Source organism: Microcaecilia unicolor, chromosome 2, assembly GCF_901765095.1.
Source record: "Microcaecilia unicolor chromosome 2, aMicUni1.1, whole genome shotgun sequence".
In the NCBI taxonomy this organism is placed as follows: Eukaryota; Metazoa; Chordata; class Amphibia; order Gymnophiona; family Siphonopidae; genus Microcaecilia; species Microcaecilia unicolor.
The window spans coordinates 490821695-490838666 of NC_044032.1; the positions used below are offsets into that span (position 1 = coordinate 490821695).

The 16972-nt window shown below is 37.9% G+C and overlaps 1 protein-coding gene across 4 annotated transcripts in view; it reads left to right on the forward strand.

Annotated features, from left to right (window-relative positions):
* ADD1 (adducin 1) overlaps positions 1 to 16972 on the forward strand; it is a 293072-nt gene that overhangs the window by 204657 nt on the left and 71443 nt on the right. For 3 of the 4 annotated variants that reach the window (XM_030191128.1, XM_030191129.1, XM_030191130.1), the window contains exon 12: positions 8277 to 8366. In XM_030191128.1, coding sequence (XP_030046988.1) covers positions 8277 to 8366 — 90 coding nt within the window. Of the gene's footprint in view, positions 1 to 8276; positions 8367 to 10634; positions 10728 to 16972 lie in introns of all 4 variants that reach the window. The other variant, XM_030191131.1, reaches the window with a different exon arrangement.

A 16972-nucleotide genomic window follows, 5' to 3' on the forward strand; every position in this document is an offset into this window, starting at 1 on the left:
CAAGACCCTTCACTGGCTCCCTATCCGTTTTCGCATCCTATTCAAACTTCTTCTACTAACCTATAAATGTATTCACTCTGCTGCTCCCCAGTATCTCTCCACACTCGTCCTTCCCTACACCCCTTCCCGTGCACTCCGCTCCATGGATAAATCCTTCTTATCTGTTCCCTTCTCCACTACTGCCAACTCCAGACTTCGCGCCTTCTATCTCGCTGCACCCTACGCCTGGAATAAACTTCCTGAGCCCCTACGTCTTGCCCCATCCTTGGCCACCTTTAAATCTAGACTGAAAACCCACCTCTTTAACATTGCTTTTGACTCGTAACCACTTGTAACCACTCGCCTCCACCTACCCTCCTCTCTTCCTTCCCGTTCACATTAATTGATTTGATTTGCTTACTTTATTTTTTGTCTATTAGATTGTAAGCTCTCTGAGCAGGGACTGTCTTTCTTCTATGTTTGTACAGCGCTGCGTATGCCTTGTAGCGCTATAGAAATGCTAAATAGTAGTAGTAGTAGTAAATGCTTCTATCCACTGGAACAATCATATCAGTGAAATCCATATACCATTCTTTTGCTGGGCCTTCTGGTATTGGAAGTGTCCCAGGTGATATTTTAGGACCTCGTTTAGGTATGTTAATATTGCATACCATGCAATTTTGCACAACCTGTTGAATCAGGTTATCAATTTTTAAAGTCCAAAATCTTTGCTCAAATTGTTGCCTCATTGTTTCCTTATTCCAATGCATGGTTGCATGCCACTCAGCCAATACCTTAATCGCCTGGCTCATTGGCATACAAGGTAATCCTTCTTCTGCATTAAACCATTCACTTCCCAATTTCATACATCCTCTCTTCAACCATTTTTCACTTTCCTGTCCCTCTGGCTGCCACATTTCAATCTTATCTACATTCGTAAGTGGCCCTTCCTGTGTCTGTCTAGTATTATACAAAATCTTTTCACTTTGCTTAACCACCTCCGTTGCTGCTGCATCAGCCATTGCATTACCTAGTGCCTCAAAGGTTGGCCTTTCAGTGTGGGCCGGGGTCCACACAACTGCAGTTTTTCTACCTTCACATTCCCTTTTTGCCAAAATTTCAAACAGCAATTTCCAATATGTGTAATGTTGTAGATTTTTACCTGCACTGGTTATCATCCCCCTACGCTGCCATTTTAATATATGATACTGTAGTGAACTTGCAACGTAACCACTATCAGTATATATAGTGACATTTTGAGTCATATCAGTGTGTTGTAAGGCCGTAATAACGGCTAAAAGTTCAGCATGCTGTACAGTATGATTAGGAGGGGTTTTATATTGTACTTGCATTATCTTTCTTAGATTCTCATCTACCTGCACGCAGGCAAAGCCTGCAACAGTCCTTTCACAAGCTCCATCTGTAAACCATATTAACCCATCAGATAAGGGTTCAAAAGTAAGATAGTGAAATGTAGGGATTTCTATAGTATCGATCTCACCCTCTAGATCGACAGGAAAAAGCAGATCTATCTTATTTCTCTGTTCTTTAGTTAATGGTATTATTCTTATATCTTGTCCTAAAAGTACTGCTTGATATTTTCCAAATCTAGTGGCTGTCAATGCCGTCTGGCTAGGGCTCAACAGCGTTTTAATCGTGTGGTTAGTATGTATTACAATAGGAACAAAAGGCATTTGTGCTCTCCATTTACCTACTGCAGCCACTATAGCTGTCAGTAACTTTGGTATTTCTTTCATTCCCTTCTCCACATGATTAAAAGAGCCTGACAAAAAAGCTACTGGTGCATTTACTTCATTATTTTGATTAATCATAGCTGCCCAACTATTTCCCATATCTTTTACCCACAGATGCACAGGTGATTGGATATCTATTACTGCTAACGGTCCTGGAGATAATAAATCCCTCACAATCTTAGCCAATACCATCTTATCCTGTTCTTCCAATACAATTAGTGTATTCTTTGGTGTGGCTGCGGGCAGTTTCAAATGTTTATAAAGTCTCATAACTTTTTGTGTATAATTTGGTATCCATTGTCTGCAGTAATTTAACATTCCCAAAACAGCACGTAACTGGGTAACTGTTTGCGGTACCGGAGTCTCATTTAAAATAGATATAACTTCCGGTATAATGACCTTATGTTCTGCTGAAACATTTTGTCCTAAAAAGGTGACAGTAGACTGAGCTATAACACATTTTTCCCTGTTACATTTATATCCTAACTCTCCTAATAACAAAAATAATTTTCTAGTCCATTCTAGACATTCTGTTTCAGTCTCAGCAGACAGTAGAATATCATCTACATAGACAAACAATGACACTGTGTCAGGCAATTGACTCCTGAAATCTTTTAAATCCATCATTAGTTGTTTTGAGAATACCGATGGACTATCAGTAAAGCCTTGCGGCATTCTAGTCCACCGATATGCCTCATTCTGTACTATAAATGACGTCAAATCCCTAGACTCTGGATGAAGAGGTATTGAAAAGAATGCATTAGACAAGTCAATAACAGTGTTATATGCATATATATTCTGGGTATGTAAAAGAGTAGCAGGATTTGCACAAATCGGAAATTGATTTCTTGTAATCTCATTTAGCTCTCTTAAATCATGTACTATCCTTACATTGTTTTCCCCTTTCGGGACCGGAAACAATGGGGTATTGTACGGGGATACTGAAGGTTCAATAATACCACATTTCAATAATTTATCAATGTGTTCCAAGGTTTTGGATACTAATTTAGGTCGTATGGGGTAAGGGTCTTGCTTCGGCCCCTTTGCCCCTTCTATTAATTCTATCTTATGGGGTTTTACATTTACGGCTAGTCCATATGGTGACTCACTTGTACTCCAAATATGTTGTGGTAATTCTTCCATAACCCTTACTTTATTTTCATTATTCAACTGTTGAACCATGGTGAGCAAACTTGGTATTTCTTTATTTCCAAAATCTAAACACAATCCTAATTGAGACAATAAGTCTCTACCACACAAATTTACTGGGCAATCAGGTGCCACTAAGAAGGGTACCACAGCCTCCCTTGAACCGTGCGGTTGGCATTCCAAGCGCACCAGAGTGGGTTCTGTTAGCCTTTTTCTTTGTTCTATCCCCGTAAATCCCACTGTTGTTCTATACTGATTTGAAAGTTTAACTCCCTGTGGTTTTGCACACAACACAGAGGTACTCGCCCCTGTATCTATCAAAAATCTCACAGGAGTTCCATATTTGCCAATTGTCAATGTAATAAAGGGTTCCCTTGTGTCTAATCTGAAAATCATTCCCTCTTCCTGACACGGGTTTGCTTCCAGTCAATAGCATTGGTCTGGAATATTCTGCCAAGTTGGAAAAGCATTTACAGTACCCTGTCTCTGTACTGCCGCTCCTGGTCCCTGTGATTGCGTCGCTGGCTGCTGTATTGCAGTCTGCGGGGCACTCGCAGGTATCCCTACTACTTGTGGCATTAATCCTTGCTGCGTCTGCATTTGTACTTGGGGCATTCCTGCATTCTGATAACATTCTGAAGCATAGTGACCAAATTGCTGACAAATCATATTGTTCAGATGTTATTAAAGATTTTAAATCACCTCTTTCCCTATTAGCCCTACACACAAAACTAGCTAGGACTGTGACTAATTCAAGCCAGATGATCTCTTAACACTGCAGGAATCTCACTTAAAAAAAACAAAGTTAAATTGCAAAGACATTCCACATAGAGAACTAGAAACAGAATAACACATATTTTAAAATAAACAGAGATCACCTTATAAGACAAAATCAAACTTATTTAAATCTAATCTAAAACAATCTTTTAAAAGGAACAAAACAAATTTCAGTTCTTCCTGACCTTTCTAACCTGTACACCCGAGAAATCAAAAACAGATGACATTCCTCAACCTTCAGGCTGAACCAAAGGCTGATTTTCCTGTTCTCGCTGTATTTTTTCTACATCTGCATGAAAAAGATCTGCTGCTACAGAAAATAAATTCCAAATTGTAAGATGCTTCTCTAAGCTTTTCTTCTGCCTAGTTTTATTTTTATTTTCTTGTAAGTAGCTCAGGAGAGATAATAATTTTGGACGATCAAACGATCCATACTGAGACCAGCTCAAAACAGAATCTTTTGCATCATATTTGACCCATTTGTCATGTATTTTTTCAATCTGTTTTTTTTCTAATGGGAATAATTCTATGACATGTTGCAAAGGGGAGCATTTTTTTGAACTATCTAAATCTAAATACATAGCATATACAGGAGGCTTTTCTTTCTTATCTGCCCCTTTCCCTTTCATTTTATTCTGACTATTACAATTTCTCCTATAGAGCCACAACCTACAAAAATATACTACTGCACCTAAACCAAGAAAATATACAAAACAGAAAACTACAAAACTAAACAAATATACCAGTAATAAGGCCACAGTGTAAGCTTACTCACGCGTCTTCTTATTTCTCTTTTTAGCAAGCTCAGGAGTCACCCGTATGTCCACTTCAATAGTTTGATCAATCCCACATCAGTGGAGCACAGAAATCATCAGGTTTAAACAACGCTTGCTTTGCTTTCAATCCTGTAAAAAACTTCATTAACAACAACTTAATTTGTCCTTCGTCTCGCCTTCTCTTTTCCGTGTGCGGCCTACTCCTGGCTGGCTCGCCACTTGAAGAGACGGCTAGACGAATTTCATATTTAATATAAACAGTTTATTTACAATTGTTCTGAATAGCTCAATGGGCTATTGCAGGAAGCATTTCTTGATACAAGTCAGAATGAATGATCAAAACAAAGCAATGTAAAGCAAAGAAATCAGAATGCTATATACAGAGAGAGAAATCTATATACAGACAAAGAAAAATTCAAAATGCTTACTTATTTCTTTGTTCCACTCTCCTTGTAATCTTCTCCTGATATCACGTGCTTGCAGGCTGTACCATACCATAAATCCTACAGCAGAACATATATGCTGCATCTGGTTCCCATTATCCCACAGACTTTCTGGAGCCTGCCTTTGGCTGATGTGGGCCTCATGTCTCAGGAGATTTAGTTTAGTGTTGAAACAGCTTGTTCTGCATGATCTTTGAAGCTTTCCACTTCTATCCTTTTATGCTTTTATTCAACATTTTTATGCTTTTATTCAACAGTGTATATCTAAACAACACAGAATTTCTTTAGATCAATTATTTGCTGTCCTGCTAATACAGTCACTATCATATATATAATCAGTCTTCTCAGCCCCGGTGTTCCCGCCAGAAACCACTTAGCTCTTAGTCCAGTCGTAATAATAATGTTCTATTCTCATCGGTACCACCAGCTGATCAACCCAACAGGGAGCCTCCGTTTTGCTTCTGCGGCATCAGGGGTTTTCCAGTTTTATCCAAATATTCGATCCTGTTACATCTGCTGTATCCCAAAACAAAAGCAAGCCGGTAACCACCCTCTGCCACCTGTCGGTCAACCAGTTTCTTATCCAGTTCACCACTTTCGGTCCTAAGTTCAACCCTTTCAGCTTATTCACGAGTCTTCAGTGTGGGACTTTATCAAAGGCTTTGCTGAAGTCCATGTAGATTACATCTAGCGCATGTCCTTCATTCAGTTCTTTGGTCACCCAGTCAAAGAAGTCAATAAGATTCGTTTGGCAGGATTTTCCTTTGGTAAAGCCATGTTGCCTCGGGTCTTGTAACCCGTCAGCTTCTAGAAAGTTAACTATCCTTTCTTTCAGCAGCGACTCCATTATTTTTCCTACCCTGTCTCCACTTTTGTGAAGAGGGACCACATCCACTCGTCTCCAATCCCACAGAACCTCTCCCGTCTGTAAAGATCTATTAAATAAATCTTTAAGAGGTCCCGCCAGGACCTTTCTGAGCTCCTTCAGTATCCTGCAATGTATCCCAGGATACTGAATTTAAATGAGTTTCAAAATAAATTGCACTGTATGAAATGGTCTGTGCTGTTGTTTCTTTGTCACTTCTGGTCTCATAACTGTTGTTTGTAAAGTCAGTGAAGCAGTAAGCAGTTTAATAATACTGAAATATCTTAAAATTTTCTAATCATGTCAAAGTGCAAAGCTGAAGAGAGTTCAAGTACTACATTGAAAAAAACAGCATTTGGGGTTTAAGGCGGAATGGTTGACAGCATGTTTTGTTAAAACGAACTTACTGCATGGCGCCGGACAGTATGTGCTTATAGGGGAAATTTTTAACTACTCGGAGAAGGATGGGGTGATTAGCAAAATTTGCTTGAAAGCAGGAGCTTTTTAACGAATGGACCTCAGGGAAAGCATGGATCAACTGGAAAGTGGACCATCTCAAACGAGTTTTGAACCAGAACTCTAATATCGATTCAGTCACAAAGCTTAAAAATCAATCGAATGTTTGGGTTTAAAAAATATATATATATATTAACAATCTAAACAAGCACATGAAGACAAAGAAGAACTTATGCAGTGAAAAGAAGCAACACCTGATGAGGTAAAGGTTTTAATAGATAACATTTTGCTGGCTGTGAAAATAAATTCTTCTATATTGGGGGTCTAGGATATTCATGATCATGTTGTCAAATACGTGGAAATACAGTATGGTTGGCGAAGTAAGAATTGTGCCTTTGAGCTCATTGAGTGCATAAATTCAACAATTAAAACTGACGTGTTAAATGAAATTAGAAAATCTACATTCCACACTTTGATAGTTGATAAATCAATTGACATCACAGTTTCAAAAATGTTAATTTTATACAATAAGGACTAGATTGTATATATCACACCTAAAAAAATCAGCACCAAAATGAAATATACCTAGGCATATTCTAAAAAGTACACCTAAATTTAGGTATACTTTTAGAGTAAGCCTAAATTTCTGCGTGGTTTATAGAATACACCAAGCACCCATCCACACAACTAAATTTAGTCGCGGGTAGTTACACCAAGTAAAACTTGGTGAAAATGCCAACACCTAAATTACTCGTGGACCGGGTGTGTTCTATAACCGTGCACATAGATTTTAGAAATGCCCCGTTTTCAACTAAGCAACTTGAATTTATGCGCATCACGTTATAGAATACACTTAGACAGTTCTCATAAATTCTAATGCCAATTAGTGTCAATTGCTTGTTAAGTGACAATTATCGGCGCTGATTGGCTTAAGTTGCACGTGCAAATCTAGAATACGACTGGTCTGTCTTTGATAGGGAATGTTCCTCTAGACTTGCAAACCAGGAAAAATGTTTCATTCAGACTTGTCAGATGAATAGGCTTGCCATCAAATACTGCACACTTTAAAAAAACGACTATAATTCCCTTCAAAAGGATCTTTGTAACTAGTATCCAGAGTTCAAAATACTGATTAAGGAAAAATTAGAAACTGGTACTGTAAAGACATTTTCAGATATGGTTACATTTACTAAATAACAGGATCACTGAAGGGTGTTATTTTCGCTTCTGGACATTTGTGGCACATTCCAGGCCTCAAGTGCTGACTGTGAAAGAGGATTTAGTCTAATAAACAATATAAAAACAAATCTAGAAATTGCTTAGATGCTGAACATTTGGAAAACTTGATAAGAATTAAACTGTTTTTAACTTCTGGACAGACTGTTAAGTTGATAAAGTTTATAGCTTAAGGAATACAGAAAAAATCAGAAGAGAAACTGTTTGAATATTCAGTGAAATTATCAGTAGAAATAAACTTTTTATAAAGAAATTTATCACTTCTGTTAATTTTTCAATACTTTATTATTTATTTAGATTTTGCTCACACCTTTTTCAGTAGTAGGTCAAGGTGAGTTACATTCAGGTACACTGGATATTTCTCTGTCCCAAGAGGGCTCACAATCTAAGTTTGTACCTGAAGCAATGGAGGGTTAAGTGACTTGCCCAAGATCACAAGGAGCAGCAGTGGGATTTGAACGGGCCACCTCTGGATTGCAAGACCGGTGCTCTAACCACTAGGCCACTCCTCCACTCCTTAATATAATTTGCAGTACAGTAAATAATATGTGTGATGGGTTTTTGTGCTATATATGGAAATCCATTGCTAATACTGGCACTCAAAAACTTGTTTGTTTTTAAAACTTGTCACTCACATACACACATACACACACAAATATTGCATGCACTAGGCCAGTCATTAGAAGGATCGTTGGCTGAGCTGTATGCTTATTGGTGTGGACAGAACTGGGCAAATGATGAGCCAGGTCCCCTCTTATCCTGTCATCTACTGTCATATCCTGTCATAAAAAGTGCATCAGATGAAAATTGCTTGAGTCAATTCTTATTTTCCTTTTTCTAGATTCGTGAACAGAATTTGCAGGACATTAAAACTGCTGGCCCACAGTCACAGGTTCTTTGTGGCGTAGTGGTGGACAGAAGTTTTGTACAGGTGAGTGCACAAAATATTCATAAAATAAACTTAAAAGTTTGTAGTATCTTCCGTCTCATTAATATGTCACAATAAAATTATTCTTTGGCAGAGATTATCTATTTATAAGGTAAGTGTTAGAGGCAACTCATTTTGTTTGTAAAGAGCTCAGGATTTTTTAATATATTAAGAATAATATTAACAGAGCTTTAATTGTATAGTGCAAGCATGTCAATGAGAGATGCTTCTTGATCCATTGCTAAAGTAGTGCATGATGTGAACGCTGCTCTGATATTTACAGTTGCACTGAACACTAGTCAGGCTTACTGGCATTTTTATATAGATTTTTCCAAAACTGTTTTACTTGAAAAGGGGATCTCTAAACATATAATTGCTTTTTCTATTCCTGATGACTGTTTCAAATTTGACAACTTGTGATGTATTACTTGGGGCGTTTGCTACATTTTTATGTTTAAAATGTATTTGCAGCCTTGAGGTAGAGGAGAGAGGGGGAGCCACAGCCATGCGCAATAGTGATTTCTGTGGACAGACTCAAGGGGAGTCCATGGCTCTCAAACTGAAGAATGTCACGAACGTGACTTGGAGGAAATTTGAAAAAAGAAATAGTTGGAAAAACCCTGGATAGCTGTAAATGAGGCTGAATATAACACAGTTGAAATAATGACAAGTTCAGATTGAGTGAAAGCCCAAAAGAGAAAGCTAGCAGGAAGAGGGGGGGGGGGGGGCACAAAAAAAACCTCATAAACTTCCATTTTAGACAGCGCCAGAGTCTCTTGACTTATGTGGCAACTCCTGTCAACAAGTTCCCTGACTGGTCACAGGTTTTGATAAGGGGAGGAGGAGGAGCAGCAATATGAAAAGTAGGATGATGAGCCAAAATACCGATTTTGTGGTTAGCTTACTTAAAACAACATTCTGACCTCCTTGAAAGAATGTGACAGATGTCATAGTCTGCAACAGCAGTCTCTTATGCTGTAATGTAACATTGTAAGATCAGTAAGCTTCCTTTGTGCCATGAATAAATCCTGTTGATCAACAGCATAATCAAAGCTGACTTAAAAGTTTGTGCTCGTGTCTTGACTGGATGACTATTAAAATTTGATTAGTTACCATTTGCTTTGCGCAACAAAGTGGAGTACAGTTGAAAACTTCATATAAAATAAGTCTCCTAACGGAATTAAAACACCACCTCAAACCAGTATAAATCCATATATGTATGACATCGTGTGATATCTCATTTCTTTCTGTCTCCATCACCATAACCCTGGACTATATCAGGGATTAGAAACCCATCCCTGAAGGCAGGTTATATTCTCTATCAGTATTCTTAATCATAAAGCCAAAAACTCAAGTGTGATAACTAGTGTCAAATACTTTTCTTACATACACAGTATATGTATTTTTGTGCTCTTTTAGCTTTTACAATGTACCAAATTGACAGAATTCTAAATTGATGTTTTGTAGCATAGTATGAATATACAAACTAGCTACTGTTCAAACTTTATCACCAGGTCTCTCAACATGGCTTGAACCTTCTGTGATGGAGCTGTTTCTAAGGCCATTCTCTCTCTAGCTCCTTTGCTGAGACTTCATGCTTTTCAGTAGCAGGGGTGGTTTAATAATATGAAGACTTATTCATTAAAATCGGAGAATTCTCAACTCCTTCCATATATAGATCAGTAGCTGTCAGATGACTTTTTTAATTATTAAAAGACCTCCCAGAAAGCCTTCCTAAGGGTATTTAGTGGAACAGTTTGGGGGAGAAGTTCACATCTAGGTAGTAGCTAGGTAGGTATTATCAAGAGTTCAAAATCAAGTTTTCAATAATGTTGCTTTTTACTGCACTGAATATCCTTTTTCAGTTTTAGTGATTGAAATTGCTACTATTCTAACCAAAGAAAATCAGGCAGTATCACTGCATACATACATTTAACTGTGCATATATATGTACTCATTTTCATAACTGAGAATAAAATGCTTGTTTCTTATAGAGGTAGATATAGATAGTCACCAGTGGCTTTAAACAAAACAGCGTAAGAGGGTATCTTCCCATTATGTCCCTGTTTTCGTCATACTTACAAGTTTGACTAGTCTTACTCAGGTCATGGCATCATCTTAATTTGGTGTGTTGCTTGTATGCATGCCACTGTTTCACTGTGCTGTCCAATGTTGACTGTTGTCTGCATGTTTGTAGCTGATAGTGTTGAAAAGCTTGGTTATTGTTGAAAAGCTTGGGTATGGTTTGCTGTGTTTAATTTCCTGTTACAGGATGCACCTCTCTCTGACTGTACGGAAACTATTGAAGGGCTCGATCTCTCAGAGCTGGTCTTTAGTCCAGCTAAAAGTCTCTCAGTTAGAAAGGTACTTACTGCCCCGTCATTAAATATGTACATGTTTCCTATGAATTCTTGAAATACCGTGTTCTGCATTCATACCATTGTGTTACATTGATCTTTATTTCTTTCAAGGTAGTAATTTAGACGCACAGTTCAGTATGGAAATATAAATACCGTATTTTTAAAATTGAGCAAAAATCTATTTCACACCGTTTAGTACACTGAATTAAAAATGTCTGTTGCATTAATTTTTTTACATCTTAAGTTTGTGAATAATATCCATTTTTGCTGTGCATTCTGCGTTTCGTTTGCATTTTATATATTTGAAGCAGCTTGAAGAGTTTATAATGGAGTGGTTTAACTCTTCTTTACCACTTTCCTTCTATAGAAAGAGTCAATGTTATAAGGCTTCATAAAAAGACTGTAATAATGTAGCCATTGTGTACAGTGTAATATTTGAAACAATATATAAATAGGCATGCCTTATTTTTTAAATGATCTTACTCCTTTAGTGCTAAGTTATGCATGATAATACACAGCCAAAATAAAAAAAATAATTTGTGTTCAGTCACATCTTACCTTAGATTGTACCAAATGAAGCTTCCGTTAGTCTGCTACTTTTCCCCTTTGTTGCTGCCCTCATGTTTTCCCCAGCATCAGTCCCAACTGCCTTACATAGAAATCCTGAAATTTGAATTTTTTTTTTAAATTTGTAAGAAGTCTTTATTAACAGTTCAAGCATGGAGGAAAAGAGAAACGCTCAGCCATTTAACAACAATGTGATATCAGCTAGAGTATACATTTAAAAAAACATACATAACAATGCCATTACTAAAGTTAACATATATTGAGTTAATAATAATAACAGAACTTATACTTTACTCAAGCCTTGCAGTTTAGAGTAGCTAACAAACTTACAAAGCCGCGCTAGCAATTCTGATGCAGCAAATGCGACGAAGCCCATTCGATTCCTATGGGCTTTGTCGCATTTGCAGTTCGCCAATTCCTAGCATGGCTTTGTAAATGGAGCTCTTAAGAAGATGACTATATCCAGGAAAATATAGTGATCCTTATTATCAATTAATATACATAGCATATTTCTTAAAAAGAAACATTTTAATATTTCACCAAAATTTTTTATAGGAGATGGAAGACCCAGTCATAACCAAAATTTCTTTACTTATTTTTGCAGCTTGAAAAGCAAGAAGATACTCAAATGCTCTTAAAACCTTTTTATATCTTTAGGAGATAGATAGTGGGGGGAAATTGCTATTCCCTTCCCTACAATTCCTGGCACCTTTTGCTAATTTAAAATGTTCATAGAAGTAAATTGGTACTAGGCCATAAAGAAAACATGATAATAAATTCTCACCTCCACAGGAAGCCAATGTAATCTTTCATAAAACAGAGAGATTTTATTAGACGTTTTTAGAGAGATCAGACAGATACCCATATTTTGAAATGTTTGCAATTTCTTAAGTAATTATTTTGTACACTCCAAGTATGCAATATTGCAATAATCAAGTTGGATCAATATCATAGTCTGGTTGAGCAGTCTAATATGAGACTAACTGAAATACATCATCAGGTAACTGTGTATTCTTGGGTGTCTCTTCCCGTAACAGACACTAAAAATCAGCCATGGCGTTTACAACACACTGTCAGATCTAGTCTATAAGCTACTTTGTCTTTCAATTGAAAAAAACCTTCTGGCATTTGAGTTGCCATTCCAGGCCTAGTCTTATCCCATGCTGCACCAGAGCAGATATCTTTTAGGAAGAATTAATGGCCTAGTATATTATGCATCAAATGTTGCATGTGCTGATGTGCATTTATGAAATCACTAATGTTAAGAATTAACTTCAAGAGAGTAGTCCTGCAAATGGCCATATCCCTGGTAAGATGAGCCTTTACAAATCCTAGTGAAGACAGTATCTAAGCAATAGAGAACTTGTAAGTTTGAAATTTGACAAAATTAAGCATGGAGGAATGCATGATGCAACTTTTGCAGAGAGGGTTGTTCGTCACAGAGTGTAGTAATGTTTTTAGTAAAGTTGCAGAATGGGGTAGAGGAGTGAGATTTTTACTGTATCATTAATCAGGAAATGATATATGACCACCATACCCTCAAAAGAGTACTTAATAAAATCGGTATCAGAGAGAAAGTCCTTGACTGGTTCCTAGGCTTCCTGAACACCAGATCCTACCAAGTGAAGACAAATACTTCTCTCTCTCCTCAATGGAAAGCGGAATGTGGTGTCCCCCAGGCCTCGCCACTCTCACCAACGCTATTCAACCTGATGGATGGCCCCTCTTGCCCGAACACTATCCAAACAAGTCTTCAACACATTTATATACACCAGTGATGTATCAATCTACATCCCTTTCAAAAAGAATCTTAATTAAATCATGACCAGAATAATGGACAGCATAAATACAATGGAATCATGGGCTACGACATTCAAGCAAAACTGAACAAAGAAAAAACTCAATGCCTGATACTCGCATCACCACATAATACCGATCACTTCTCAAACATCACTGTCATGGGCAGATCCCTTCCAATAAACGACAACCTAAAAATCTTTAGGAGTCACCAAAGACCGCAGCCTATCCTTTGATAAACAAATCTCAAAACACCACGAAGAAAATGTTCCAAACCTTGTGGAAACTAAAACGCATAAAAAACTACTTCCCAAAAAATGTATTCTGTTTACTACAATCTATTGTCCTCTCACACGCCGATTACTGCAACGGAATTTATGGTGGATGCAGGGAACAGTTACTGAAGAAAATGCAAACAGTATAAAACACAGCTGCAAGACTAATATTCGGAACAAATCGGTTTGAAAGTGCAAAACCACTGCTTCAAAACCTGGCTACCCATTAAATCACATATTTTCTTCAAGATAAGCTCACTGGCCTACAGAATAATTTTCGGCCAAGCACCGAAATACAAGTCAAACCTAATTGAATTACCTATATGTAATGCAATCAAGGAGCAAGAACCTACCTCACAGTACACTTCCCCAAGTGCCAGGGACTAAAATAGAAATCCTCATAATCAGCCAGGTTCACGTACATCTGCCCCAAGATCTAGAACACAATACCAAAAGCACTAAAATGCACGAATGACTACAAGACCTTCCGTAAGAATCTGAAAGCCCACTTCTTCAGAAAGTCTTTCTTCAATGAACCTACACAGTCAGTCTGAACAAAAACCAACACACCTAATTGCTTTACCACTAACATTATGAACTAATCTCTCAACTACTTAAATAGCATTATAACTGTCTATCCAAAGTAAATTAAGCCACACTGAACCAACATCTAGATTGAAAAATGTAGAGTACAAATACATAAATAAATAAATAAATAAATGTATCAGGACTCTACAGCAGAAATTAACTGTCACTTTGTTCAAGAAATGCCTGCAGCTTCCAATTTTCTCTACATGGTCAGTGATTAAAGACTTTCACATTGTGAAACTAGATAAAATAAAGCATGCAAAAATGCAGGATAGTATTATCACACACTTTTATTACCCACTAGTAAACAAAGGCCCGTTTCTGAGCGCAATGAAACGGGCGCTAGCAAGGGTTTCATGGCTGCATGGCTCATCGCTGTTTTACCTGGTTCGTGGCGTGCACCGCTGCTGTTTCCGTTGTAGCTCTGTGTGGGTGGCGGTTTTCGTGCCCCGCCCTCGACGTCATCGCGTTTTGACACGAGGGTGGAGCAGAGCTACAGTGTGGAAATCCGGAGTTTGTGGCCTGAGTAGATCGTTGGAGGTGAGAATCTGCTCCGCCTCAACGTCATAACGTTTGACGCGAGGGCGGGGACCAGAGACTTTTGATTTTCGTGGCTTCAGAGCTTTGAACATACGAACCTTGGCTTCAGTGACGTCAGCAGACAATAGAACGTTGAGGGTGAGTTTTATATATATAGATAATCTCATTTCAATTAAAGCATTATCATGTAAGCAAATGAAATACATATACCCATTTGCTCCATTTCACACTGAGTTATGATAGAGGAGCTTTGCTGTGTTTTTGTGTTCTTGAAAATATTCTGCATGTTTTGATTTGAGCTTGCTATCTTTATGTTAATGAATTTAGAGCATATAAAATATGGGTTGAGATAAAGGTTGTTTCCTGTTGGATCTGACTTTCCACACCTTGTCATGTGCCAAATAGTGAGGGGGGAAAATATTTTGACTTGTTCTGTGTGTGTTTGTTTTTTTTGTATATGTTTGCTTTGTTCTCTACAATACAGTTGAACATATACTCACTGGCCTAGTGTCTTCCCTATTTTTCTGGCCGTTTCATTTGCTGTTCTGTTTTCACTCTCTTCTTCCTTTGTTTTCACATGTCAGCTTGTTCTAACACCCCTGTCTCTGCTCTTTTTTTTCTTGTGATTTTTGCCTCATCTTTTCTTTCTCATAAGTACATAAGTATTGCCACACTGGGACAGACCAAAGGTCCATCACACCCAACATCCTTTTTCCATCAGTGGCCAATCCAGGTCACAAATACCTGGCAAGATCCCAAAAACATTCAATACATTTTATGCTGCTTATCCCAGAAATAAACAGTGGATTTTCCCCTTGTCATTTTAATAATTGTCTACGGACTTTTCCTTTAGGAAGCCGTCCAAATCTTTCTTAAACCCCACTAAGCTAATCGCCTTTACCACATTCTCTGGCAATGAATTCCAGAGTTTAATTACACGTTGAGTGAAGAAATATTTTCTCTGATTCGTTTTAAATTTACTGCTTTGTAGCTTCATCACATGCCTCCCAGTCCTAGTATTTTTGGAAAGAGTAAACAAATGATTCACATCTACCCGTTCCACTCCACTCAATTATTTTATAGACCTCTATCATATCTACCTTCAGCTGTCTTTTCTCCAAGCTGAAGAGCCCTAGCCACTTTAGCCTTTCCTCATAGGGAAGCTGTCCCATCCCATTTATCATTTTTGTTGCCCTTCTCTGTACCTTCGAGATGCGGTCGCACCATGGACCAATACAAAGGCATAACGTCCTCATTTTTGTTTTCCATTCCTTTCCTAATAATACCTAACATTATATTTGCTTTCTTAGCCGCCACAGCATACTGAGGAAAGGGTTTCAACGTATCATTAATGACGACATCTAGATCCCTTTCTTGGTCAGTGACTCCTAACGCGGAACCTTGCATTACATAGCTATAATTCAGGTTCCTCTCTCCCACATGCATCACTTTGCACTTGCTCACATTAAATGTCATCTGCTATTTAGACGCCCAGTCTCATAAGGTTCTCTTGTAATTTTTCACATTACTCTTGCGATTTAACAGCTTTGAATAACTTTGTGTCGTCAGCAAATTTAATTACCTCACTAGTTACTCTCTAGATCATTTATAAATATGTTAAAAAGCAGCGGTCCCAGCACAGACCCCTGGGGAACCCCACTATCTACTCTTCTCCATTGACAATACTGACTGTTTAACCCTACTCTCTGTTTTCTTTTAACCAGTTTTTAATCCACAATAGAACACTACCTCCTATCCCATGACTCTCCAATTTCCTCTGGAGTTTTTCATGAGGTACTTTGTCAAATGCCTTTTGAAAATCCAGATACATAATATCAACCAGCTCACCTTTATCCACATGTTTGTTCACCCCTTCAAAGAAATGTAATAGATTGGTGAGGCAAGATTTCCCTTCACTAAACCCATGTTGACTTTGTCTCATTAATCCATGCTTTTGAATGTGCTCTGTAATTTTGTTCTTTACAATAGTCTCTACCATTTTGCCCAGCATCGGCGTCAGACTCACTGGTCTATAATTTCCCGGATCTCCTCTGGAACCTTTTTTAAAAATTGGCGTTACATTGGCCACCCCTCCAATCGTCCGGTACCACGCTCGATTTAAAAGATAAACTACATATTACTAACAATAGTTCCGCAAGTTAATTTTTCAGTTCTATCAATACTCTGGGATGAATACCATCCACTCCAGGAGATTAGCTACTCTTCAGTTTGTCAAATTGCCCCATTACATCCTCCAGGTTAATACAGATTTCATTCGGTTTCTCCGATTCGTCAGCTTTGAATACCATTTCTGACACCGGTATCTCTCCCAAATCTTCCTCAGTGAAGACAGAAGCAAGGAATTCATTTAATCTCTCTACTACAGCTTTGTCTTCCTGATTTGCCCTTTTACCCCTTGGTCATCCAGCGGTCCAACTGATTCTTTTGCCAACTTCTTGCTTTTAATATACCTAAAAAGAAT